Genomic DNA, 26490 nt, shown 5'->3' with positions numbered 1-26490 from the left:
GGGGTTTTTGGGGCAGATTTTTGGGGTGGATTTGGGGGTTTTTGGGGCAGATTTTTGGGGTGGATTTTGGGGGCTTTTGGGGTGGATTTGGGGGTTTTTGGGGCAGATTTTTGGGGTGGATTTTGGGGTTTTTGGGGCAGATTTTTGGGGTTTTTTGGGGTGGATTTTTGGTGTTTTTTGGGGTAATTTTTTTGGTTTTTTGCCATTTTGGGGGTGCCGTACCTGACCTGGCCTCCAGGCTGAGGCTGTGGTTGGTCCCAGGGTGGATTTTGGGGCCAATTTTTGGGGTGGATTTTTGGGATTTTTGGGGCAGACTTTTGGGGTGGGTTTTGGGCTTGTTTGGGGTGGATTTTGGGGGGTTTTGGGTCGGATTTTTGGTGTTTTTTGGGGGAATTTTTGGGGATTTTGCCGTTTTGGGGGTGCCGTACCTGACTTGGCCTCCAGGCTGAGGCTGTGGTTGGTCCCAGCGTGGATTTTGGGGCAGATTTTTGGGGCAGAGTTTTGAGTTTTTTGGGGCAGATTTTTGGGCTGGATTTGGGGTTTTTGGGGCAGACTTTTGGGGTGGATTTTGGGGTTTTTTGGGGTGGATTTTGGGGTTTTGGGGGCAGATTTTTGGGGTGGGTTTGGGGGTTTTTTGGGGTGGATTTTGGGTCGGATTTTTGGTGTTTTTTGGGGGAATTTTTGGGGATTTTGCCGTTTTGGGGGTGCCGTACCTGACTTGGCCTCCAGGCTGAGGCTGTGGTTGGAGCCCCCCCCGCACAGGGCCCCCCTCAGCGTGGGCTCCCCCTGCACCCCTCCCCCGTCCAGCAGCGCCGGGATCCCGTCGAACGCGTACACGAAGCTGCCCTGGGATTCCACAAAATCCGGGAAAACTCCCAAAATTCAGGCGGGTTTGGGCAATCCAGGGAGCCCCAAGCATGAAAATCCCCCCCAAAATCCCCTCAAACCCCCAGAATTCCCAATTTTCACCAAACCCCTCCCAAAAAGTCACAACTTTGAGCCAAATCTCACCCAAAAATCCCAATTTGCCCCCAAATCCCGCCCAAACCCCCTTTAAATTCCCCCCAAAATCCCACTTTTTCCCCAATTTCCCCCTCCTTAACCCCAATTTCCCCCTCCTTAACCCCAACTTTTTTGCTCAAACTCCCATTTTTCCCCCAAAAAATCCCTACTTCCCCCCCAAAATCCCCAATTTCCCCTCCTTAACCCAAATTTTTCCCCTCAAAATCCCATTTCCCCCCCAAAAAATCCCATTTTCCCCAATTTCCCCCTCCTTAACCCCAATTTTCCCCCCAAAATCCCCAATTCCCCCTCCTTTACCCTAATTTCCCCTCCTTCACCCAAATTTTTCCCCTCAAAATCCCATTTTCCCCCCAAAATCCCCAATTTCCCCCTCCTTCACCCCAATTTCCCCTCTTAACCCAAATTTTTCCCCCAAAAATCCCATTTTTCCCCCCAAAATCCCCAATTTCCCCTCCTTAACCCAAATTTCCCCCTGAAATCCCCAATTCCCCCTCCTTAACCCCAATTTTTTTGCCCAAACTCCCATTTTTTGCCCCCAAAATCCCAAATTCCCCCTCCTTAACCCAAATTTTTTTGCCCAAACTCCCATTTCCCCCCCAAAAACCCCATTTTCCCCCTCCTTAACCCCAAATTTTTGCCCAAACTCCCATTTTTCCCCCCAAATCCCCAATTTTCCCCTCTAAACCCCAATTTTCCCCCCTGAAATCCCCAATTTCCCCCTCCTTTTCCCCAATTTCCCCCTCCTTAACCCTATTTTTTTTGCCCAAACTCACATTTTTCCCCCCAAAATCCCAATTTTCCCCTCAACTCCATTTTCCCCCCCCAAAATCCCAACTGCCCCCTCCTTAACCCCAATTTTTTTTCCCAAAATCCCAATTTCTGCCCCAAAACCCCAATTTCCCCCTCCTTAACCCCAATTTTTTTCGCCCGAACTCCCATTTTTTGCCCCCAAAAATCCCATTTTCCCCCTCCTTAACCCCAAATTTTTGCCCAAACTCCCATTTTTCCCCCCAAATCCCCAATTTTCCCCTCTAAACCCCAATTTTCCCCCCTGAAATCCCCAATTTCCCCCTCCTTTTCCCCAATTTACCCCTCCTTAACCCCAATTTTTTTGCCCAAACTCACATTTTTCCCCCCAAAATCCCAATTTTCCCCTCAACTCCATTTTCCCCCCCCAAAATCCCAACTGCCCCCTCCTTAACCCCAATTTTTTTTCCCAAAATCCCAATTTCTGCCCCAAAACCCCAATTTCCCCCTCCTTAACCCCAATTTTTTTCGCCCGAACTCCCATTTTTTGTCCCCAAAAATCCCAATTTTCCCCCTCCTTAACCCCAAATTTTTGCCCAAACTCCCATTTTTCCCCCCAAATCCCCAATTTTCCCCTCTAAACCCCAATTTTCCCCCCTGAAATCCCCAATTTCCCCCTCCTTAACCCCAATTTTTTTGCCCAAAATCCCAATTTCTGCCCCAAAACCCCAATTTCCCCCTCCTTAACCCCAATTTTTTTCGCCCGAACTCCCATTTTTTGCCCCCAAAAATCCCAATTTTACCCCAAAAAATCCCATTTTTCCCCCCAAAAAGTCCCGTTTTTCCCCGTTTTCCCCCCAAAAGCCCAATTCCCCCCCGCGCACCTGGCAGGGCGCGTCGCGGTCGGGGCTGAGGCTGAGGCCGATGCGGGGGCACCCCCGGGTGCTGGGGGGGCAGGGCCGGGGCCCCCCCGTCACCGAGAGCAGCCAGAGGCAGTGGGGGAGGGGCGGCGAGCCCGGGGCCCCCCCCCCGGGAGCCCAAATCCAGGGGGGCCCCCAGCGAGGGCAGCAGCTGCCGGCCCCGGCACTGCCGCACGCACGCGCCCCCGTTCCTGCCAAAACCACAATTCCACACAATTCACTAGTTTGGAATTAGCACAATTATTTCCCATTTTTTCCCCCATTTTTTTCCAATTTTTTTCTGATTTTTTCTGATTTTTTTTGGTAATTTTTTCCAATTTTTTCGGTATTTTTTCCCAATTTTTTCCGATTTTTTTCCGATTTTTTCCGATTTTTTTTGGTATTTTTTTCCGATTTTTTCGGTATATTTTCCTGATTTTTTTCCGATTTTTTTTCCAATTTTTTCCCATTTTTTTCCGATTTTTTTGGTATTTTTTCCTGATTTTTTCCCGATTTTTTTCCGATTTTTCCCCATTTTTTTCCGATTTTTTTCCGATTTTTTCAGGTTTTTTTTCCAAATTTTTTCTGATTTTTTCCAATTTTTTTGGTAATTTTTTCCGATTTTTTTCTGATTTTTTCCAATTTTTTTGGTATTTTTTTCCCGATTTTTCCCCGATTTTTTCCAATTTTTTTTCCATTTTTCCTAAATTTTTCACTGATTTTTTTCCTAGTTTTTTCAGATGTTTTCCCAATTTTTTCTGATTTTTTTTCTGATTTTTTCCTGATTCTTAGGGATTTTTTGGGGGCGCTTTGGGGGTTTGGCTGCAGAGCCCAAATCCAGGGGGGCCCCCAGGGAGGGCAGGAGCTGCCGGCCCCGGCACTGCCAGCAAAAGGCAAAATTTGGGCAAATTCACAATTTTTGTAATTATTGTAACTATTTCCTAATTTTTTCCCGATTTTCTCCGATTTTTTTCGGATTATTTTCCTATATTTTTTTTCTATTTTTCCCAATTTTTTACTGATTTTTTTCCTAGTTTTTTCAGATTTTTTTCCAATGTTTTCCAATTTTTTTCTGATTTTTTTTTCCTATTTTTTACTGATTTTTTCCCTATTTTTTCTTATTTTTTCCAAGTTTTTATTGTTTTTTCCCAGTTTTTTTCAGATTTTTTTCCTAATTTTTCCATATTTTTCCTGTTTTTTTCTTTTTTCTTTTCCGATTTTTTTTCCATCCTATTCTGATTTTTTTGTGGAATTTTTTCCTGGTTTTGTGCTATTTCGAGCTGTTTTTTTTTTTTTTGATTTTCAGCTATTTTGACCCAGAATTTTTGGGATTTTGGCCAATTTTGGGGTCCCCACAGTACCCAGGGGCGCCCCTGTCCCAGTGGAGCCCCCTCGTGGTGACGCCCGGCAACGACACCCCCGGAGCTCTGGGGCCATTTCTGGGTGTATTTTTTCCATTTTTTTCCAGTTTTTCCCTTTTTTTTTTTTTTTTTGCCTTTTGGGCAATTTTGGGGGTCTTTCGAGCTGGAGATTTTTTGATTTTTGCCTATTTTGACCCAGAATTTTGGGGATTTTGGGCAATTTTTGTCACTCACCTGGAGCCCCCGGCGTACCCAGGGGCGCCCCTGCCCGTGTATTTTTTCCACTTTTTGACATTTTTTCCCTTTTTTTTTTGCTTTTTGGGCAATTTTGGGGGGGGGGTCTTTCGAGCTGGAGTTTTTTTGATTTTTGCCTATTTTGACCCAGAATTTTGGGGATTTTGGGCAATTTTTGTCACCTGGAGTACCCAGTGGCGCCCCCTGGTGGTGACGCCCGGCAACGACACCCCCGGAGCTCTGGGGCCATTTTGGGGCCGTTTCTGGGTGTATTTTTCTCATTTTCCGACCGTTTTTTTCCCGTTTTTTTTGCTTTTTGGGCCGTTTTTGTCACTCACCTGGGGTCCCCGTAGTAGCCGGGCGCGCAGCGCTCGCAGTGGGGCCCCGTGGTGGGGGGCAGGCAGTGACAGAGCCCCGAGCTCGGGTGACAAAAGCCGCGCTCGGGGTCCCCGTGGCCGTGGCAGCCGCAGGGGCGGCACCCCCCGATGCCCCCCGGGCCGAAACTGCCCGGGCGGCAGCGCTGGCACTGCGGGCCCTCCGTCCAGTCTGGGGCAAAAACAGCAGAAATTGGTTAAAACGGGGAAAACGGCAAAAAACCCGAGGAAAATCGGTGAAAAAATGGGGAAAAACGGGGTTAAAATGGGGTCAAAATGGGGAAATAATGGGTTAAAATGGGGTTAAAATGGGGAAAAACGGGGTTAAAATGGGATTAAAATGGGGAAAAACGGGGTTAAATGGGGTTAAAATGGGGAAATAATGGGTTAAAATGGGGTTAAAATGGGGAAAACTGGGTTAAAATGGGATTAAAATGGGGGAAAATGGGGTTAAATGGGGAAATAATGGGTTAAAATGGGGATTTGGGGAGGTTTTGGGGGTTTTGGGAAGGGGCGGCAGCGCTGGCACTGCGGGCCCTCCGTCCAGTCTGGGGCAAAAACAGCAGAAATTGGTTAAAACGGGGAAAGTGGCAAAAAACCCGGGGAAAAACGGGGTTAAAATGGGGAAATAATGGGTTAAAATGGGGTCAAAATGGGGAAATAATGGGTTAAAATGGGGTTAAAATGGGGAAAAACGGGGTTAAAATGGGATTAAAATGGGGAAAAACGGGGTTAAATGGGGTTAAAATGGGGAAATAATGGGTTAAAATGGGGTTAAAATGGGGAAAACTGGGTTAAAATGGGATTAAAATGGGGAAATAATGGGTTAAAATGGGGTTAAAATGGGGAAATAATGGGTCAAAATGGGGAAAACAGGGTTAAAATGGGATTAAAATAGGGAAAAACGGGGTTAAAATGGGGAAATGGGTTAAAATGGGGAAAATGGGGTTAAAATGGGATTAAAATGGGGAAATAATGGGTTAAAATGGATTAAAATGGTGTTAAAATGGGTAAATATGGGGAAAAACGGGGTTAAAATGGGGTTAAAATGGGGAAAACGGGGCTAAAATGGGGATTTGGGAGCCTCTGCCCACTGGCACTGGGGGCCGCAATTTTGGGGTGAATTTTTGGGATTTTGGGGTGAATTTTGGGGGTTTTGGGGCTCACAGATTTGTGACATTTCTGGGATAATTTTGGGGTGAATTTGGGGATTTTGGGGCTCACAGATTGGTGACGTTTCTGGGATAATTTTGGGGTGAATTTTGGGAATTTTGAGCTCACTCTGGCACTGGTCACACACTCCGGGCCCAGGGACAGAGCCGGGATTTGGGGGGGATTTTGGGGTTCACAGATTTGTGATGTTCCTGGGATAATTTTGGGGTGAATTTCGGGGATTTTGGGGCTCACAGATTTGTGACGTTTCTGGGATAATTTTGGGGTGAATTTGGGGGTTTTGTTGCTCACAGATTTGTGATGTTCCTGGGATAATTTTGGGGTGAATTTTGGGGATTTTGGGTGAATTTTGGGCTCACTCTGGCACTGGTCGCACACTCCGGGCCCCTCTCTCTCGCACGAGCTCTGGAAGGGACAGAGCCGGGATTTGGGGGATTTTGGGGTGAATTTTGGGGATTTTGGGGCTCACGGATTTGTGACATTTCTGGGATAATTTTGGGGTGAATTTGGGGATTTTGGGGCTCACAGATTTGTGAGGTTTCTGGGATAATTTTGGGGTGAATTTGGGGATTTTGGGGCTCACGGATTTGTGACGTTCCTGGGATAATTTTGGGGTGAATTTTGGGGTTTTGGGGCTCACGGATTTGTGACGTTCCTGGGATAATTTTGGGGTGAATTTTGGGGTTTTTGGGGCTCACTCTGGCACTGGTCGCACACTCCGGGCCCCTCTCTCTCGCACGAGCTCTGGAAGGGACAGAGCCGGGATTTGGGGGGATTTTGGGGTGAATTTTGGGGGTTTTGGGGCTCACAGATTGGTGACGTTTCTGGGATAATTTTGGGGTGAATTTTGGGAATTTTGGGCTCACTCTGGCACTGGTCACACACTCCGGGCCCCTCTCTCTCGCACGAGCTCTGGAAGGGACAGAGCCGGGATTTGGGGGGGATTTTGGGGTGAATTTTGGGGGTTTTGGGGCTCACAGATTTGTGACATTTCTGTGATAATTTTGGGGTGAATTTTGGGGGTTTTGGGGCTCACTCTGGCACTGGTCGCACACTCCGGGCCCCTCTCTCTCGCACGAGCTCTGGAAGGGACAGAGCCGGGATTTGGGGGTTTTGGGGCTCACAGATTTGTGACATTTCTGGGATAATTTTGGGGTGAATTTTGGGGGTTTTGGGGCTCACTCTGGCACTGGTCGCACACTCCGGGCCCCTCTCTCTCGCACGAGCTCTGGAAGTTGCAGCCGCACTCCAGCGAGCACTGGGGCGGCTCCGGGGTCCCCCCCAGGGAGGAGTTTTGGGCTTTGGGGCTGGTCCAGCCCAGGTGACAAACGCAGGTGAAGTTGGGGGGCCCCGAGCAGGAGCCGTGCCCGCAGTCGGACAAACACCTGGGGGGCAGAGAAAACCGAAATTCAGGGGTTTGTACAAAAAAAATTTCAAAATTCCCCCCAAAAATTTGAATTTTTCCCATTTTTTCGCCTCATTTTCCCCATTTTTCCCACAATTTTTCCCACTTTCCCCCAATTTTTCACCCAATTTTTTCCCCAAGTTTTCCTCCCAATTTCTCCCCAATTCTCCTCCCAATTTTTTTCTCATTTTCTATCCAGTTTTCCCCAATTTTCTCCCCAAATTTCCTCCAATTGTCTTCTTTTTTCCTGCTAATTTTCCCCTTTTATTTACCAATTTTTCTGCCCGTTTTTCTCTAATTTTTCCCAATTTTCCCCCATTTTCCCACAATTTTTTCAGCCAATTTTCCATCTGATTTTTCCCCAATGTTTCCCAATTTCTTCTCCAATTTTTTCTCATTTTCTGTCCAATTTCCCCCAATTTTCCCCAATTTTCTCCCCAAATTTCCTCCAATTGTCTTTTTTTCCTGCTAATTTCCTCCTTTTATTTACCAATTTTTCTGCCCGTTTTTCTCTAATTTTTCCCAATTTTCCTTCCAATTTTCCCACAATTTCCCACAATTTTTTCACCCAATTTTCCATCCGATTTTTCCCCAATGTTTCCCAATTTCTCCTCCAATTTTTTCTCATTTTCTGTCCAATTTTCCCCAATTTTCTTCCCACTTTTCCTCCAATTTTTCCCTAACTTTCCTCCCACTTTTCCCACTTTCCCTTCAATTTTCCCCAAATTTTTCCCTTTTTTCCCCAAATTTTTCCTTTTTTCCACCCAATTTTTCCCATTTTGCCTCCAATTTTCCCCAATTTTTCTTCAAATTATTACCAATTTTCCTCCCACTTTTCCTCCAATTTTCCCCAAATTTTTCCCTTTTTTTGCCTTTCCTCCCACTTTTTCCCATTTATTCACCCATTTTACCCAATATTTCTCCAAATTTTTCCCCAATTCTTCCGCCAATTTTCCTCCAATTTTTTCCCTTTTTTCCGCAATTTTCCCCCATTTTTCATCCAATTTTCTGCCATTTTTCCCCATTTTTCCCCCCAAATTCTCCCCCTTTTCCCTCCAATTTTTTCCAATTTTCTTCCCAATTTTTCCCATTTTTTCCACCTAATTTTTCCCATTTTTTCCACCTAATTTTTTCCCCATTTTTCCTCAATTTTTTCCCCATTTTCCCCTAAAATTTCCTCCAATTTTTCCCATTTTTTCTCCCAGTTTTTCCCATTTGTCCTCCAATTTTTCTCCAAATTTTTCTCCAAATTTCTCTCTTTTTTTCCCCACATTTTTCCCATTTTCCCCACCGATTTTCCTCCAAATTTCTCCCAATTTTCCCCCAATTTCCCCCAAATTTTTCCCCATTTTTCCCCCATTTTTCACCCAATTTTCTGCCATTTTTTCCCATTTTTTCCCCAATTTTCCTCCATTTTTCCTCCAATTTTTTCCAGTTTTCTTCCCAATTTTTCCCATTTTTCCACCTAATTTTTCCCCCATTTTTCCCCTAAAATTTCCTCCAATTTTTCCCAGTTTTTCACCCAATTTTTCCCATTTGTCCCCGTGCCCCTCACGTGGGCTCGCAGGCGGTGACGCCGTCGCCGCGGAAGCCGCGCTGGCAGCGGCACTCGAAGCTGCCGGGGCTGTTGTGGCACCTCAAAAACCCCAAAAAACCCCAAAAATCCCAAAACCCCCACGGGCCCAAAGCCCCCCTTTGGCTCAGCTTTTACCCCAATTTTCCCTTTTTTTCCCCCAATTTTTCCCATTTTTTTCCCCAATTTTCCCCCTTTTCCCTCCAATCGTTTCCAATTTCCTTCCCAATTTTTCCCATTTTTTCCACCTAATTTTTCCCAGTTTTCCCCCAAAATTTCCTCCAATTTTTCCCATTTTTTCACCCAGTTTCTCCGACTTGTCCTCCAATTTTTCCCAAATTTCTCTCTTTTTTCCCCACACTTTTCCCATTTTCCCCACCCGATTTTCCTCCAAATTTTTCCCAATTTTCCCCCCAATTTCTCCCAAATTTTTCCCCAATTTCCCCCAAATTTTTTTCCATTTTCCCCCCAATTCCTCCCCCGTTTCCCCCCGTATCTGGGCCGCTCCCGGGCCGATTCTGACGCTTTTTTTTCTTTGTTTTTCCCCAATTTCCGCGCCCGTGCCCCTCACGTGGGCTCGCAGGCGGCGACGCCGTCGCCGCGGAAGCCGCGCTGGCAGCGGCACTCGAAGCTGCCGGGGCTGTTGTGGCACCGCGCCCGCGCGTGGCACCGCGCCAGCCCCAGCCCGCACTCGTCCACGTCCGGGCACGCGGCGTACGACCACGCGGGGGCGCCGCGGCCGCTCCCGGGGTCACTCTGGGCGTCCTGGGCGCTCTGGTCACTCCGGGGGTCACCCCGGGGGTCACTCTGGGGGTCACTCCAGGGGTCACCCCGGGGGTCACTCCGGGGGTCACCCCGGGGGTCACTCTGGGCGTCCTGGGCGCTCCGGTGGTCATTGGAGATACCCTGGTGGTCATAAAGGTCATCAAAGTGGTCACTGTGGTCACCCCGGTGGTCATTGGGGTCACCCCGGCGGTCATTGGGGTCACCCCGGTGGTCATTGGAGTCACCCCGGTGGTCATTGGGGTCATTGGGGTGACTCAATTGGTCATTGGGGTCACCCCAGTGGTCATTGGGACACCTTGGTGGTCACTGGGTCACCCCAGTGGTCATTGGGGTCACTCAATTGGTCATTGGGGTCATTGGAGTCACCCCGGTGGTCATTGGAGATACCCTGGTGGTCATAAAGGTCATCGAAGTGGTCACTGTGGTCACCCCGGTGGTCATTGGAGTCACCCCGGTGGTCATTGGGGTCATTGGGGTCACTCAATTGGTCATTGGGGTCACCCCAGTGGTCATTGGGACACCTTGGTGGTCACTGGGTCACCCCAGTGGTCATTGGGGTCATTGGGGTCACCCCGGTGGTCATTGGGGTCACCCTACTGGTCACTGTGGTCACCCCAGCGGTCATTGGGGTCACCCCAGTGGTCATTGGGGTCACTCCGTGGTCATTGGGGTCATTGGAGTCACCCCGGTGGTCATTGGAGATACCCTGGTGGTCATAAAGGTCATCAAAGTGGTTGTTGGGGTCACTCAATTGGTCATTGGGGTCACTCCATGGTCATTGGGGTCACCCCAGTGGTCATTGGGGTCACCCTGGTGGTCATTGGGACACCCTGGTGGTCATTGGGGTCACTCCATGGTCATTGGGGTCACTCCATGGTCATTGGGGTCACCCTGGTGGTCATTGGGGTCATTGGAGTCACCCCAGTGGTCATTGGGACACCCTGGTGGTCATTGGGGTCACCCCGGTGGTCATTGGGGTCACTCAATTGGTCATTGGGGTCATTGGGGTCACCCCGGTGGTCATTGGAGATACCCTGGTGGTCATTGGGGTCACCTCAGTGGTCATTGGGGTCACTCAATTTGTCATTGGGACACCCAGGTGGTCATTGGGGTCATTGGGGTCATCCCAGTGGTCATTGGAGATACCCCAGTGGTCACTGGGTCACCCCGGTGGTCATTGGGGTCATTGGGGTCACTCAATTGGTCATTGGGGTCACCCCAGTGGTCATTGGGACACCTTGGTGGTCACTGGGTCACCCCGGTGGTCATTGGGGTCATTGGGGTCACCCCGGTGGTCATTGGGGTCACCCTACTGGTCACTGTGGTCACCCCAGCGGTCATTGGGGTCACCCCAGTGGTCATTGGGGTCATTGGGGTCACTCAGTTGGTCACTGTGGTCACCCCAGTGGTCATTGGGGTCACTCTGGTCATCCTGGGCACCCTGGTGGTCACTGGAGATACACCAGTGGTCACTCTGGGCACTCAGCTGGACGTCTGGGACACCCTGGTGGTCATTGGGGTCATCAAGGTGGTCACTGGGGTCACCCCGGTGGTCATTGGGTCACTGGGGTCACACCATTGGTCACTGGGGTCACCCCGGTGGTCACTGGGGTCACACCATTGGTCACTTACGTGGTCACTCAGGTGGTCACTGTGGTGGTCATTGGGGTCATCCCAGTGGTCATTGGGGTCACTCCGGTGGTCAGTGTGGTCACTGTGGTCACTGTGGTCAGTGTGGTCACTCCTGTGGTCAGTGTGGTCACTCCTGTGGTCAGTGTGGTCACTGCTGTGGTCACTGTGGTCACTCTGGTGGTCACTGTGGTCACTGTGGTCACTGTGGTCACTCCTGTGGTCAGTGTGGTCCCTGTGGTCACTGCTGTGGTCACTCCTGTGGTCAGTGTGGTCACTCCTGTGGTCACTGTGGTCACTCCTGTGGTCAGTGTGGTCACTGTGGTCACTGCTGTGGTCACTCCTGTGGTCAGTGTGGTCACTCCTGTGGTCACTGTGGTCACTCCTGTGGTCAGTGTGGTCACTCCTGTGGTCACTGTGGTCACTCCTGTGGTCAGTGTGGTCACTGTGGTCACTGCTGTGGTCACTCCTGTGGTCACTGCTGTGGTCACTCCTGTGGTCAGTGTGGTCCCTGTGGTCACTGTGGTCACTGTGGTCAGTGTGGTCACTCCTGTGGTCAGTGTGGTCCCTGTGGTCACTGCTGTGGTCACTCGTGTGGTCACTCATGGCCGCAGAGCAGTTGGGGAAGTTGTGGAGCCCCGAGAAGTCGCCCTCGAAGCACCTGGGGGAGGGAAAATTGGGGAAAAATGGGGAAAAATTGGGAAAAATGGGGAAAAATGGGGAAAAATGGGGAAAAATGGGGAAAAATGGGGAAAAATGGGGAAAAAATTGGGAAAAATGGGGAAAAATTGGGGAAAAATGGGGAAAAATGGGGAAAAATGGGGAAAAATTGGGAAAAAATTGGGAAAAATGGGGAAAATGGGAAAAAATGGGGAAAAATTGGGAAAAATGGGGAAAAAATTGGGAAAAATTGGGAAAAATGGGGAAAAATTGAGCAAACTTGGGAATTCGGGGGTTTATCAGCCCCAAAAAACCCCAAAATCAGCACCAAAAAGCCCCAAAATCAGCACCAAAAAGCCCCAAAATCAGACCCAAAACCACCCAAAAATAACAGAAAAAAAACAGCAAAAAAAACCAACAAATGACCCAAAAAACCCCAAAAAATCAGCCCCAAAAAAGCCTCAAAAATGACCCAAAAAACCCCCAAAAATCACCCAAAATTCCCCCAAAAATCACTCAAAAAAGGACCCAATTGAAGCCCCCAGACCCAACTGAAGCCCCCAGACCCAATTGAAGCCCCCAGACCCATTTCAAGCCCCCCAAATCCCTCGCAGATGGAGGAATCCTTGAGCTCCAGCACCCAAAATCACCAAAAATCCCAAAAAACCCCCCAAAATCCGGGGCCCCCCAAAGCCCCCAGCGCCAGCTGAAGCCCCCAGACCCATTTAAAGCCCCCAGCCCCAATTCAGACCTGCCCAGGCCGGGGTTTCTCCTCTCCCCACACCCCCAAAACTGCCCCAAAATCCCCAAAAATCCCCCCAAAATTCCCCAAAATCCCCCAAAATCCGGGGCCCCCAAAGCCCCCAGCCCCAATTGAAGCCCCCAGCCCCAATTGCAGCCCCCAGCCCCAATTCAGACCTGCCCAGGCCGGGGTTTCTCCTCTCCCCACACCAGCCGCACTCCCAAAATCCCCCAAAATCCCCCAAAATCCGGGGCCCCCCAAAGCCCCCAGCCCCAATTGAAGCCCCCAGCCCCAATTGAAGCCCCCAGCCCCAATTGAAGCCCCCAGCCCCAATTCAGACCTGCCCAGGCCGGGGTTTCTCCTCTTCCCACACCCCCAAAACTGCCCCAAAATCACCAAAAATCCCCCCAAAATTCCCCAAAATCCCCCAAAATCCGGGACTCCCCAAAGCCCCCAGCCCCAATTGAAGCCCCCAGCCCCAATTGAAGCCCCCAGCCCCATTTCAGACCTGCCCAGGCCGGGGTTTCTCCTCTCCCCGCACCAGCCGCACTCGTGCTGCCTCAGGCACTCCTGGCAGGAGCCGAGCTCGGAGCAGCCCCGGCACTGCGGGGCCGAGTGAACGCTGCAAAAAAACCCCAAAATCGCCCCAAAAATCAACTCCCAGCGCCTCGGGAACCCCAAAAACACAAAGAAAGCACCCCCAAAACCCCCAAACCAGCCCAAAAACCCCCCAAACCCCCCAAAATCACCCCTAAAACCCCAAAAAACCACCCCAAAAACCCATAAAACCACCCCAAAATCGCCCCAAAAAGTACCCCAAAATCACCCCAAAAAGCCCCAAAACCACCCAAAAATCAACTCCCACAGCCTCGGGAACCCCAAAATCCCAAAGAAAGCACCCCAAAATCCCCAAAACCCCCAAAATCACCCCAAAAACCCCCCAAACCACCCAAAAATCAACTCCCAGAGCCTCGGGAACCCCGAAAACACAAAGAAAGCACCCCAAAAACCCCAAACCACCCCAAAATCACCCCAAAAAGCCCAAAAAAACCCAAAATTTCCCCAAACCCCCCTTAAATCGCCCCAAAATTTCCCCCCAAACCCCCTTAAATGGCCCCCAAATCCCCCCCAAATTTCTCGGGGACCCCCCAGACCTTTCAAGGACCCCCCAAATCCCCCCAAACCCCCTCAAACTCCCCCAAACCCCCCTTAAATCCCCCCAACTGCCCCCAAACTCCCACTTAAATCGCCCCCAAACCCCCTCAAATTGCCCCAAATCCCCCCCAAAACCCCTCAAATCCCCCCCAAATTTCTCGGCGACCCCCCAGACCTTTCGGGGACCCCCCCAAACCTTTTGGGGACCCCCAAAATCCCCCCAAACCCCCTCAAACTCCCCCTCAAAGCCCCCTTAAAGCCCCCAAACTGCCCCTTTAATTGCCCCCAAACCCCCTCAAATCCCCCCCAGATTTCTCGGGGACCCCCCCAAACCTTTCGGGGACCCCCCCAAACCTTTCGGGGACCCCCCCAAACATTTCGGGGACCCCCAAAATCCCCCCAAAGCCCCTCAAACTCCCCCCCAAAGCCCCCTTAAAGCCCCCCAAACTCCCCCTTTAATTGCCCCCAAACCCCCTGAATCGCCCCAAAACCCCCCAAAATCCCCCTCAAATCCCCCCCAAATTTCTCGGGGACACCCCCAAACCTTTCAGGGACCCCCCCAAACATTTCGGGGACCCCCAAAATCCCCCCTAACCCCCTCACACTCCCCCAAACCCCCCTTAAAGCCCCCCAAACACCCCCTTAAATCGCCCCAAACCCCCTGAAATCACCCCAAAACCCCCCAAAATCCCCGCCAAACCCCCTCAAATCCCCCCCAAATTTCTCGGGGACCCCCCCAGACCTTTCAAGGACCCCCCCAAACCTTTCGGGGACCCCCCAAACATTTCAAGGACCCCCCAAAATCCCCCCAAATCCCCCCAAACTCCCTTGAATTCCTCCCCAAGACCCCCCGAAATCTCCCTTTAATCGCCCCCAAACCCCCTTAAACTGCCCCAAAACCCCCCAAAGCCCCTCAAATCCCCCCCAAATTTCTCGGGGACCCCCCCAGACCTTTCGGGGACCCCCCCAAACCTTTCGGGGACCCCCAAACCCCCCGCTCACCTGTCGCTCCAGCCGCGGCAGCCCCCGTAGGGGTACCTGGCCAGGTGTGCAGCAACCCCCTTAAACTGCCCCAAGACCCCCCAAAATCCCCCCCAAAACCCCCTCAAATGCCCCCCAAATTTCTCGGGGACCCCCCAGACCTTTCGGGGACCCCCAAAATCCCCCCCAAACCCCCTCAAACTCCCCCCAAACGCCCCTTAAATCCCCCCAAACTGCCCCCAAACCTTCCCCCAAACTCCCCCTTTAATTGCCCCCAAACCCCCTGAAATCGCCCCAAAACCCCCCAAACCCCCTCAAATCCCCCCCAAATTTCTCGGGGACACCCCCAAACCTTTCAGGGACCCCCAAAATCCCCCCCAAACCCTCTCAAACTCCCCCCAAACCCCCCTTAAATCCCCCCAAACCTTCCCCCAAACCTTTCACCAAACTGCCCCCAAACCTTCCCCCAAACCCCCTGAAATTGCCCCAAATCCCCCCCAAACCCCCTCAAATCCCCCCCAAATTTCTCGGGGACACCCCCAAACCTTTCAAGGACCCCCCCAAACCTTTCGGGGACCCCCAAAATTCCCCCCAAACCCCCTCACACTCCCCCAAACCCCCCTTAAAGGCCCCCAAACCTTTCCCCAAACCCCCTCAAATCGCCCCAAAACCCCCCCAAAATCCCCCCAAACCCCCTCAAATCCCCCCCAAATTTCTCGGGGACCCCCCCAGACCTTTCGGGGACCCCCCCAATTCCCGCTCACCTGTCGCTCCAGCCGCGGCAGCCCCCGTAGGGGTACCTGGCCAGGTAGGCGGCGAAGAGGAAGCAGCGCCGCGCCGAGGGGCACCAGGCGCACTGCGAGGGGGGGGCGAGGCACGACGAGCACGTGCTGCGGCTGGGGGGGGGAGGGGCGGGGCCGTGAGACCCCTCCCCAAATTCCGGGGGGAACCCAGAGACCCCCGACCCAAAAAAAACCCGGTGGTTTTGGGAGCTTCCAGGAGCTTAAAACACCCAAAAATGGCCCAAAAATGCCCTAAAAATGGCCCAAAACAGCCCCAAAAATGGCCCAAAATGGAACCCTGCGACCCCTCCCCAAAATACCCAGAGGGCCCCGAGACCCCTCCCCAAATTCGGGGGGAACCCAGAGACCCCTGACCCAAAAAAAACCCGGTGATTCTGGGAGCTCCCAGGAGTTTAAAACACCCAAAAATGGCCCCAAAATGCCCTAAAAGAGCCCCGAGACCCCTCCCCAAAATATCCCGAGAGCCCTGAGACCCCTCCCCAAATTCGGGGCGAACCCAGAGACCCCCAACCCAAAAAAAACCCGGTGATTCTGGGAGCTCCCAGGAGCTTAAAACAGCCAAAAATGTCCCAAAAAGCCCCAAAATTCGCCCAAAAAAATCCCCAAAATTCCCCCAAAAATCCCAAAAAGTCCCAAAATTACCCAAATCCAAATCTCTCGAATGTCACCTCTGCAGAGAGGGGGGGGCACTTTTGGGGGTCCCTGATGCCCCCCAGGACCCCAAATCCCCCCAAAATCCCCCCAAAATCACCCCAAAAACCCCAAAAAAATCCCCAAAAAAATCCTAAAAAATCCCAAAATGGCCCAAAATTGCCCAAATCTCCTGAATGTCACCTCTGCAGAGAGGGGGGGGCACTTTTGGGGGTCCCTGATGCCGCCCACCCCCAGAAATCCCCTAAAAATCCCATTAAAATCCCCTTAGAATCGCCTAAAATTGGCCTAAAAATTGCCCAAAAAATCCCCAAAAATCCCCAAAAAATCCTAAAAAGTCCCCAAAGGTCCCCAAGGGTCCCCAAGGCCCCGAATGTCACCTGCTGCAGGGGGGGGGGGGGGCACTTTTGGGGGTCCCTGACGGCCCCCAGGACCCCAAATCCCCCCAAAAATCACCCCAAAACCCCCAAAAAAATCCCCAAAAATCCCAAAAAAAAACCCCAAAAAATCCCAAAAAATTCCTAAAAAGTCCCCAAATGTCCCCAAGGGTCCCCAAGGCCCCGAATGTCACCTGCTGCAGGGGGGGGGCACTTTTGGGGGTCCCTGATGCCCCCCAGGACCCCAAATCCCCCCAAAAATCACCCCAAAACCCCCAAAAAATCCCCAAAAAATCCCCAAAAAAAACCCCAAAAAAATCCCAAAAAATTCCTAAAAGTCCCCAAATGTCCCCAAGGGTCCCCAAGGCCCCGAATGTCACCTGCTGCAGGGGGGGGGCACTTCTGGGGGTCCCTGATGCCCCCCAGGACCCCAAATCCCCCCAAAATCACCCAAAAAATCACCTCAAAATCGCCCGAAAAAAATCCCCAAAAATTCCAAAAATCCCAAAATGGCCCAAAATTGCCCAAATCTCCTGAATGTCACCTCTGCAGAGAGGGGGGGGCACTTTTGGGGGTCCCTGATGCCCCCACCCCCAGAAATCCCCTAAAAATCCCATTAAAATCCCCTTAGAATCGCCGAAAATTGGCCTAAAAATTGCCCAAAAAATCCCAAAAAATCCCCAAAAAATCCAAAAAATTCCTAAAAAAGTCCCCAAAGGTCCCCAAGGGTCCCCCAAGGCCCCGAATGTCACCTGCTGCAGGGGGGGGGGGCAACTTTTGGGGGGTCCCGGACGGCCCCCGGGTCCCTCCCCCGGCGGCTGCAGACGAAGTCGCCCCGTTTGGAGTCGGGGGGTCCCAGGGTCTGCCACTCACAGAAAGGGTCCTGCAAAGGCCAAATTGGGGAGGGGTCACCCCCAAAATCAGCCCCGGAAAAATCCCGGAGACCCCGAAGAGCCCAGAGGCAAAAAAAAACCCCGGAAAAATCCGATGGGAAATGGGAGGAAATGAGCCAAAATTCCCCAAATCTACCCCAAAATCCTCCCAAAATTCACCCCAAAATTCACCCCAAATCCCCCCCAAAACCCCGAACCCCCCAAAGACCCCAGACCCAAAAAAAAAACCCTGGAAAAATCCGATGGGAAATGGAGAAAATTGACACAAAATCCTCCCAAATTCACCCCAAATTCCCCCTAAATCCCCTTTAAACCCCAAAATTCCGTTCAAATCCCCTTTAAACCCCCCAAATTTCCCCCTAAATTCCCCCAAATTCCTTTCAAACCCCCCCAAATCCCCTTTAAACCCCCCAAATTCACCCAAATCCCCCCAAAATCCCCTTTAAACCCCCCAAACTCCCCTAAATCCTCTTTTAAACCTCCCAAACTCGCCCCCAAATCCCCCCTAAACCCCCCCAAATCCCCCCTAAATCCCCTTTAAACCCCCCAAAGTCCTGCAAATTCCCCCTAAATCCCCTTTAAACCCCCAAATTCCCCCCAAATCCCATTTAAACCCCCCAAATCCCCCTAAATTACCCCAAATCCCCTTTAAACCCCCCAAATTCCCCCAAATCCCCTTTAAACCCCCCAAATTCCCCCCAAATCCCCCCTAAATCCCCTTTAAAACCCCCCAAATCCCCCCCAAACTCCCCCCAAATCCCCTTCAAATCCCCCAAATTCCCGTAAATTCCCCCAAATTCCTTTCAAACCCCCCAAATCCCCCCAAATTCCCCTTTAAACCCCCCCAAATCCTTTTCAAACCCCCCAAACTCCCCCCAAATCCCCTTTACACCCCCCAAACTCCCCCCTAAATCCCCTTTAAACCCCCCAAACTCCCCCAAATCCACCCTAAATCCCCTTTAAAGCCCCCAAATTCCTGCAAATTCCCCCCTAAATCCCCTTTAAACCCCCAAATTCCCCCCAAATCCCATTTAAACCCCCAAATCCCCCCTAAATCCCCTTTACACCCCCCAAACTCCCCCCAAATTTTCAGTTTCCCCCCCCAAATTTTCAGTTTCTCTCCCCCCGAATCCCCCCCAAATTTTCAGTTTTCCCCCGCAAATTTTCAGTTTCCCCCCCAAACTCCCCCCAAATCCCCCCCAAATTTTCAGTTTCCCCCCCAAATTTTCATTTTCCCCCCCGATCTCGGGGTGCACTGACGGCGGCGCAGGCGTGGCACTCGCGGTGCTCCTCGCACAGGACGCAGTTCTGGGGGTGCAGCACCAGCCGGGGCCCCCCCGGATCCCCCCCCGAGCCCCCGCAGGGGTTTTGGGGTGAATTTGGGCCCTTCTGGGGCTGCCGGGGGTGGCAGGAGGAGCTGGGGGGGCACCAGGCGCACCCCAAATCCGCCAGGCACGAGAGGCACGAGGGGCGCCGGGGGACACCCCCCGGGGGAGCCCCGGAACGGCTCCAGGAAGAAAAAGGAGATTTCCTGCGAAAAAAGGGGAGAAAAGTAGGGGTTTGGGGCAAAAAATGGGGATTTTGGGGGAAAAAAACCCCGAAAAAATGGTGCAAAAATCAACTAAAATGGGCCTGAAATGGTCCCAAAATGGCCCTAAAAACACCCGAAAAATGGCCCAAAAATGGCCCCAAAATGGTCCTAAAAGATGCAGAAAAAGGAGATTTCCTGCGAAAAAAGGGGAGAAAAGTTGGGGTTTGGGGGAAAAAAATGGGGATTTTGGGGGAAAAAAACCCCGAAAAAAAGGCCCTAAAAAAGCCACAAAAAACGGCCGAAAAACGGCCGAAAATTCACTATATGGGCCCAAAACAGCCGGAAAAAAATCCCCCAATGCTTTAGGGACTCTTAGAGAGCTTTAAGGACCAAAATGCCTGCAAAATTCACTATACAGCCCGAAAAAAGCCACAAAAAAAGGCGAAAATTCACTATATGGGCCCAAAACAGCCCCAAAACAGCCGGAAAAAAATCCCAAAAAATTCCCCAATGTTTTAGGGACTCTTAGAGAGCTTTGGGGACCAAAATGCCTGCAAAATTCACTATACAGCCCTAAAAAAGCCACAAAAGACGGCCGAAAAACGGCTGAAAGTTCACTATATGGGCCCAAAACAGCCGGAAAAAAATCCTAAAAAATTCCCCAATGTTTTAGGGACTCTCAGAGAGCTTTAAGGACCAAAATGCCTGCAAAATTCACTATACAGCCCTAAAAAAGCCACAAAAAAAAGCCAAAAATTCACTATATGGGCCCAAAACAGCCGGAAAAAAATCCTAAAAAATCCCCCAATGTTTTAGGGACTCTCAGAGAGCTTTAGGGACCAAAATGCCTGCAGAATTCACTATACAGCCCGAAAAAAGCCACAAAAAAAAGCCAAAAATTCACTATATGGGCCCAAAACAGCCCCAAAACACCCGGTAAAAAATCCCAAAAAAATCCCAAAAACTTCCTAAAATTTCCTGGGGTACTCACGCTGCCGCCGGGCACCCCGGTGCGGTCCCAGGTGAGGGTGAGCTCGCTGCTGAGCCCCCCCGAGGCGTTGAGCTGCGCCTCCACCTGCAGCAGGTAGCGATTGCCGCGCTCGGCGCTGCCGAAGAGCCGCTCGGGCCGGGGCCGCCTCAGGGGCCGCGTCTCGCGCTCCTGCTGCGCCCCCCAGCGGCCCACCTCCTCCTGCAACGTGGGGAGGGGGCGTCACACACGGGGACCCCTCCTCAAAATACCCCGGCACCGAATTCAGCTCCTTTCCCAAAAAAATTCCCGGGTTTTAGGTGAAAATTCGGAGGTTTTAGGTGGAAATTCCACTTTCAAATGGCGGAATCTCGCGCTCCTGCTGCGCCCCCTCAGGGGCCGACCTCCGCCTGTAACGTGGGGAGGGGGCGTCACACACGGGGACCCCTCCTCAAAATACCCCGGCACCAAATTCAGCTCCTTTCCCAAAAAAATTCCCGGGTTTTAGGTGAAAATTTCACGTTTTTAGCTCGAAATTCCACTTTAAAATGCCGGAATCTCGTGCTCCTGCTGCGCCCCCTCAGGGGCCCACCTCCTCCTGCAACGTGGGGAGGGGGCGTCACACACGGAGACCCCTCCTCAAAATACCCCGGCATCGAATTCAGCACGTTTCCCCAAAAAAAATTTCCGGGTTTTAGGTGAAAATTCGGAGGTTTTAGCTCGAAATTCCACTTTCAAATGGCGGAATCTCGCGCTCCTGCTGCGCCCCCTCAGGGGCCGACCTCCTCCTGCAACGTGGGGAGGGGGCGTCACACACGGGGACCCCTCCTCAAAATACCCCGGCACCAAATTCCGCTCCTTTCCCAAAAAATTTCACGGGTTTTAGGTGAAAATTTCACGTTTTTAGCTCGAAATTCCACTTTAAAATGGCGGAATCTCGCGCTCCTGCTGCGCCCCCTCAGGGGCCGACCTCCTCCTGCAACGTGGGGAGGGGGCGTCACACACGGGGACCCCTCCTCAAAATACCCCGGCACCGAATTCAGCTCCTTTCCCAAAAAAATTCCCGGGTTTTAGGTGAAAATTTCACGTTTTTAGCTCGAAATTCCACTTTCAAATGGCGGAATCTCGCGCTCCTGCTGCGCCCCCTCAGGGGCCCACCTCCTCCTGCAACGTGGGGAGGGGGCGTCACACACGGGGACCCCTCCTCAAAATACCCCGGCATGAAATTCCACTCCTTTCCCAAAAAAATTCCTGGGTTTTAGGTGAAAATTCGGAGGTTTTAGGTGGAAATTCCACTTTCAAATGGCGGAATCTCGCGCTCCTGCTGCGCCCCCTCAGGGGCCGACCTCCGCCTGTAACGTGGGGAGGGGGCGTCACACACGGGGACCCCTCCTCAAAATACCCCGGCACCAAATTCAGCTCCTTTCCCAAAAAAATTCCCGGGTTTTAGGTGATAATTTCACGTTTTTAGCTCGAAATTCCACTTTAAAATGCCGGAATCTCGTGCTCCTGCTGCGCCCCCTCAGCGGCCCACCTCCTCCTGCAACGTGGGGAGGGGGCGTCACACACGGAGACCCCTCCTCAAAATACCCCGGCATCGAATTCAGCACGTTTCCCCAAAAAAAATTTCCGGGTTTTAGGTGAAAATTCGGAGGTTTTAGCTCGAAATTCCACTTTCAAATGGCGGAATCTCGCGCTCCTGCTGCGCCCCCTCAGGGGCCGACCTCCGCCTGCAACGTGGGGAGGGGGCGTCACACACGGGGACCCCTCCTCAAAATACGCCGGCACCAAATTCCGCTCCTTTCCCAAAAAATTTCACGGGTTTTAGGTGAAAATTTCACGTTTTTAGCTCGAAATTTCAGGTTTTTAGTGACAAAATGGCGGCATTTGGGGGTTTGGAATTTGGGGAGGGGGCGTCACACACGGGGACCCCTCCTCAAAATACCCCGGCACCGAATTCCGCTCCTTTCCCAAAAAAAATCCCGGGTTTTAGGTGAAAATTTCATGTTTTTAGCTCAAAAATCCTTTTTTTTTAGTTCAAATTTCAGCTTGTTTCCATTGGAATTTTATGACTTTAGAATTTGAAGAGGGGGCGTCACAACCCAGAGACCCCTCCTCAAAAATATCCCAGCAGGAAATTCCGCTTTTTCCCCAGAAATTCCCTCAAAAATCCCTAAAAATCCCAAATGTTCCTCTCCCCCATGTCTCGAATCTCCCCAAGCCGCCATTTTGAGACCCCCCCAGAACGCCGCAAAATTCCCAAAAATCCCCAAATTTTCCACATCTTTCCCCAAAAATTCCCACATTTTCCACATCTTTCCCCAAAAATTCCACATTCTTCCCTCAAAATTCCTGATTTTTCCCAAAATTCCCGATTTTCTCGCCAGATCTGTGGAATTTGGGCTCCTGCCAGCCTGGCCACCACAGAGAGCTGCTGGATCTGTGCCCCAAAACTGCCCCAAATCCCCCCAAAAAAACCCCCAAAAATCCCCAAAAATCCCCAAACATCTCAATAAATTCCAGAAAAATTCCCCAAAATCTAAAATAAATCCCAAAACTTAAAAAAAATCCCTAAAAATTCCCAAATGTTCCCCTCCCACACGCCCCAAACCTCCCCAAGCCGCCATTTTGAGACCCCAGAACGCCTCAGAAACTGCCCCAAAACTGCCAAAAATCGCCCCAAAAATTCCAGGAAAAATCCCCAAAATTCCCGATTTTGCCAAAATTCCCGCTTTTCTCACCAAATCCGTGGAATTTGGGGTCCTGGCCAGCCTGGCCACCACCGAGAGCCGCTGGATCCGGGCCCAGACGTTGGGGCCGGGCCCGGAGGGGCCGGGAGGGCCCAGCAGGGGATGGAGGAAGCCCCGGAACTGCAGCACCACGGCCGCGTCCCCCGGGGGGGTCAGAGTGATCGTCGCACTCCGGATCAGGGACACCTAAGGGGGCAATTTGCGGAAAATTTAGGAATTTTTGGGGGAATTTTTGGGATTTTTTGCAACTCTTGTGGAATTTTTAGGGGTTTTGAGGCGATTTTGGGGATTTTTGGGGGGATTTTGGGCTGATTTCTGTCAGTTTGGGGGTGCAGGAACCCCCGGAACTGCAGCACCACGGCCGCGTCCCCCGGGGGGGTCAGAGTGATCGTCGCACTCGGGATCAGGGACACCTAAAGGGAACATTCCAGAAAATTCCAGATTTTGGGAGATTTTTGGGGATTTTTGCAACTTTTGTGGGATTTTTAGGGGTTTGGATGTGATTTGGGTGATTTTTTGGGAGTTTTGGGGGTTTTAAGCGATTTTTTGAGTTTTTTTTGAGGATTATTTGAGGAATTGTTGAGATTTTCCGGGGATATTTTGGATTTTTTTTGGGAAAATTTTTATGGCTTTTTTAGGAAATTTTTGAGATTTTTTTGAGGATCTGTAGGGAATTTTTACAGATTTTTTTGAGAATTTAAAGGGGATTTTTGGGGGTATTTTATTGAGGATTTTTTTGGATTTTTAAAGGATTTTTTGGAATTTTTTGACAATTTTTTTTGGTTTTGGGGTGATTTTTTGGGTTTTTTTTGAGGATTTTGGGGGGATTTTTTTGCATTTTAGGGGTGATTATTTCCCATTTTTTTAGGATTTTTGAGGGTTTTATTGAAGATTACCTTGAGATTCTTTGGGATTCTGGGGGGATTTTTTTGAGGATTATTTGAGGAATTTTTAGTAATTTTTTAGGAATTTTGCGAGTGATTTTAGGGAATCTTTTGGGAGATTTTTGGAGAATTTTTTTATTATTTTTGTGGGATTTTTTAGGCATTTGGGGGGATTTTTTTGAGGATTTTGGGGATATTTTTGGGGCTCACCTTGTTGGGCCGGGACTCGTTTTTTGGGCCATTTTAATTGGATTTTCCCCCCGCATTTCCACCAGGATTTTGGGGTTTTTGGGGGCAATTTTGGGCAGATTTTTGGAGATATTTTGGAAATATTTTGGGGAATATTTTTGGGGCTCACTTTGTTAGGCTAGGACTCGATTTTGGGTCATTTTTGGTGTATTTTGGGCTATTTTAACTGGATTTTTTCCCTATTTTCACCAAAATTTCAGGGATATTTTGTCATTTTTTAGGGGAATTTTGTTGATTTTTTTTGTGGTGATTTCTGGGATTTTTGGGCAATTTTCTGGCCATTTAAAGGGATTTTTGGGCCATTTTTGCCGCGTTTTTTGCTATTTCACCCACAATTTTGCAGGGATATTTGGAGGGATTTTGGGGATATTTTTGGGGTGATTTGTGGGATTTCTGGGCCTCACCTCGTCAGGCTGGGACTCATTTTTTTGGGCCATTTTAATTGGATTCTTTCCCCCCTTTTCACCAAAACTTGGGGGATTTTTCGGGGGAATTTTGGAGAGATTTGGGGGATTTTTTGGGGGATTTTTTGGGGCGGTTTGGGGGTTTTTGGGGCTCACCTCGTCAGGCTGGGACTCATTTTTTTGGGCCATTTTAATTGGATTCTTTCCCCCCTTTTCACCAAAACTTTGGGGATTTTTCGGGGGAATTTTGGAGAGATTTGGGGGATTTTTTGGGGCGGTTTGGGGGTTTTTGGGGCTCACCTTGTCGGGCTGGGAGTCGTTTTTGGGGTGCTGGAAGGTCAGCAGGTGCAGCCCGGGCGGGACCCCGCGCGTCCGGCACTGCCCCAGCTCCGTCAGGAAATCGGCCCTGGGGCCCCACCAGCCGTGGGTGCCCGAGATCTGCCCCACGCGGCACCGGGAGCGCTCTGGGGAGGGCAAAATCGGCTTCAGCACCCCCAAAAACCCCAAAATCCACCCCAAAATTAACAAAATTCTGCACAAAATCCAAAAAAAAAACCCACCCTGAAATTCCCAAATCTGCCCCAAATCTGCCCCAAATCTGCCCCACCCGGCACCGGGAGCGCTCTGGGGAGGGCAAAAACGGACTCAGCACCCCCAAAAACCCCAAAATCCACCCCAAAAACCCCAAAATTCCACCCCAAAAACCCCCAAATCCACCCCCAAATTAACAAAATTCTGCACAAAATCAAAAAAAACCCCACCCCGAAATTCCCAAATCTGCTCCAAATCTGCCCCAAATCTGCCCCACCCGGCACCGGGAGCGCTCTGGAGATGGGAAAACGGACTCAGCACCCCCAAAAACCCCAAAATCCACCCCAAAAACCCCCAAATCCACCCCAAAAACCCCCAAATCCACCCCAAAAACCCCAAAATCCACCGCAAAATTAACAAAATTCAGCACAAAATCCAAAAAAAAACCCCACCCTGAAATTCCCAAATCTGCCCCACCCGGCACCGGGAGCGCTCTGGGGAGGGCAAAAACGGACTCAGCACCCCCAAAAACCCCAAAATCCACCCCAAAAACCCCCAAATCCACCCCAAAATTAACAAAAACCCCTCCAAAAATGGGGAAAAATGAAAGAAAAACCAGGTGTCCTTCCGTCCCCATTTCCCCCCCATTTTCTCCCAATTTTTCCCCATTTTTCTTCATTTTTTCCCAATTTTTTCCCCAATTTTCACCCATTTCCCCCTGAATATCCCATTTTTTCCAAAATCCCCATTTTATCTCAATTTTTTCCCAATTTTTCCCGGTTTTTCACCCATTTTGTTCCCACCTTCCAGCGGCATGCAGGTGTCCCTTCTGTCCCCTTTTCCCCCAATTTTTTCCCCATTTTTTCCCCAATTTTCACCCAATTTTCACCCCTTTCCCCCCGAATATCCCATTTTTTCCAATTTTCCCCATTTTCCCCTCATTTTTTCCCATTTTTCCCGGTTTTTCCCCCATTTTCCGCGCTCACCTTCCAGCGGCACGCAGGTGTCGTTCTGTCCCCATTTCCCCCCGTTTTTTCCCCAATTTTCACCCAATTTTCACCCATTTCCCCCCGAATATCCCATTTTTTCCCTAAATCCCCATTTTATCTCAATTTTTTCCCATTTTTCCCGGTTTTTCCCCCATTTTCCCCACCCACCTTCCAGCGGCACGCAGGTGTCCTTCTGTCCCCATTTCCCCTCGTTTTTTCCTCAATTTTCACCCAATTTTCACCCAATTTTCACCCAATTTTCACCCATTTCCCCCTGAATATCCCATTTTTTCCAATTTTCCCCCATTTTCCCCTCATTTTTTCCCCATTTTTCCCGTTTTTTCCCCCATTTTCCGCGCTCACCTTCCAGCGGCACGCAGGTGTCGTTCTGCACGCACCAGCCGAAGCGCGGGGGGGCGTGGCCAGGGGCGGGGGCGGGGCCAGGGGCGGGGCCAGGGGCGGGGCCAGGGCCCGGAGGGGGGCGTGGCTCGCTGTCAGGCCCCGCCCCTCCCCCGAAGGCCAGGCAGGACTCGCAGTCGCCCAAAAGGCGGGAAAGGCCCGGGCAGGGCCCGGGGGGGCACTGGGGGCGAAATTTCAACATTTTACACCCAAACGACACCAAAATCGCCTCAGAATTCACTCCAAATTAACTCAGAACGCCCCCAACATTCCAGCAAAATCGCCCCAAAATTTCATCGCGTTTTCTCCTGAAATTCGCT

General features: G+C 50.8%; 1 protein-coding gene across 1 annotated transcript in view; it reads right to left on the bottom strand.

Moving 5' to 3' along the window:
• MEGF8 (multiple EGF like domains 8) overlaps positions 1–26490 on the bottom strand; it is a gene marked incomplete at its 5' end in the record, with an annotated part of 95758 nt that overhangs the window by 47273 nt on the left and 21995 nt on the right. The window contains 16 exon segments of the mRNA XM_058823110.1: positions 714–872; positions 2655–2881; positions 4603–4810; positions 6994–7196; positions 9361–9828; positions 10889–11079; positions 11742–11865; positions 13115–13228; positions 15507–15638; positions 17326–17456; positions 18727–18957; positions 18959–18997; positions 19989–20186; positions 22706–22900; positions 24552–24715; positions 26135–26351. Of these exon segments, the coding sequence (XP_058679093.1) occupies positions 714–872; positions 2655–2881; positions 4603–4810; positions 6994–7196; positions 9361–9828; positions 10889–11079; positions 11742–11865; positions 13115–13228; positions 15507–15638; positions 17326–17456; positions 18727–18957; positions 18959–18997; positions 19989–20186; positions 22706–22900; positions 24552–24715; positions 26135–26351 (3001 nt within the window).

This window comes from Ammospiza caudacuta, chromosome 38, assembly GCF_027887145.1.
Source record: "Ammospiza caudacuta isolate bAmmCau1 chromosome 38, bAmmCau1.pri, whole genome shotgun sequence".
NCBI lineage: Eukaryota > Metazoa > Chordata > Aves > Passeriformes > Passerellidae > Ammospiza > Ammospiza caudacuta.
Note: the sequence above shows the minus strand (reverse complement) of the source record. Positions and strands in the feature narration are given on the sequence as shown.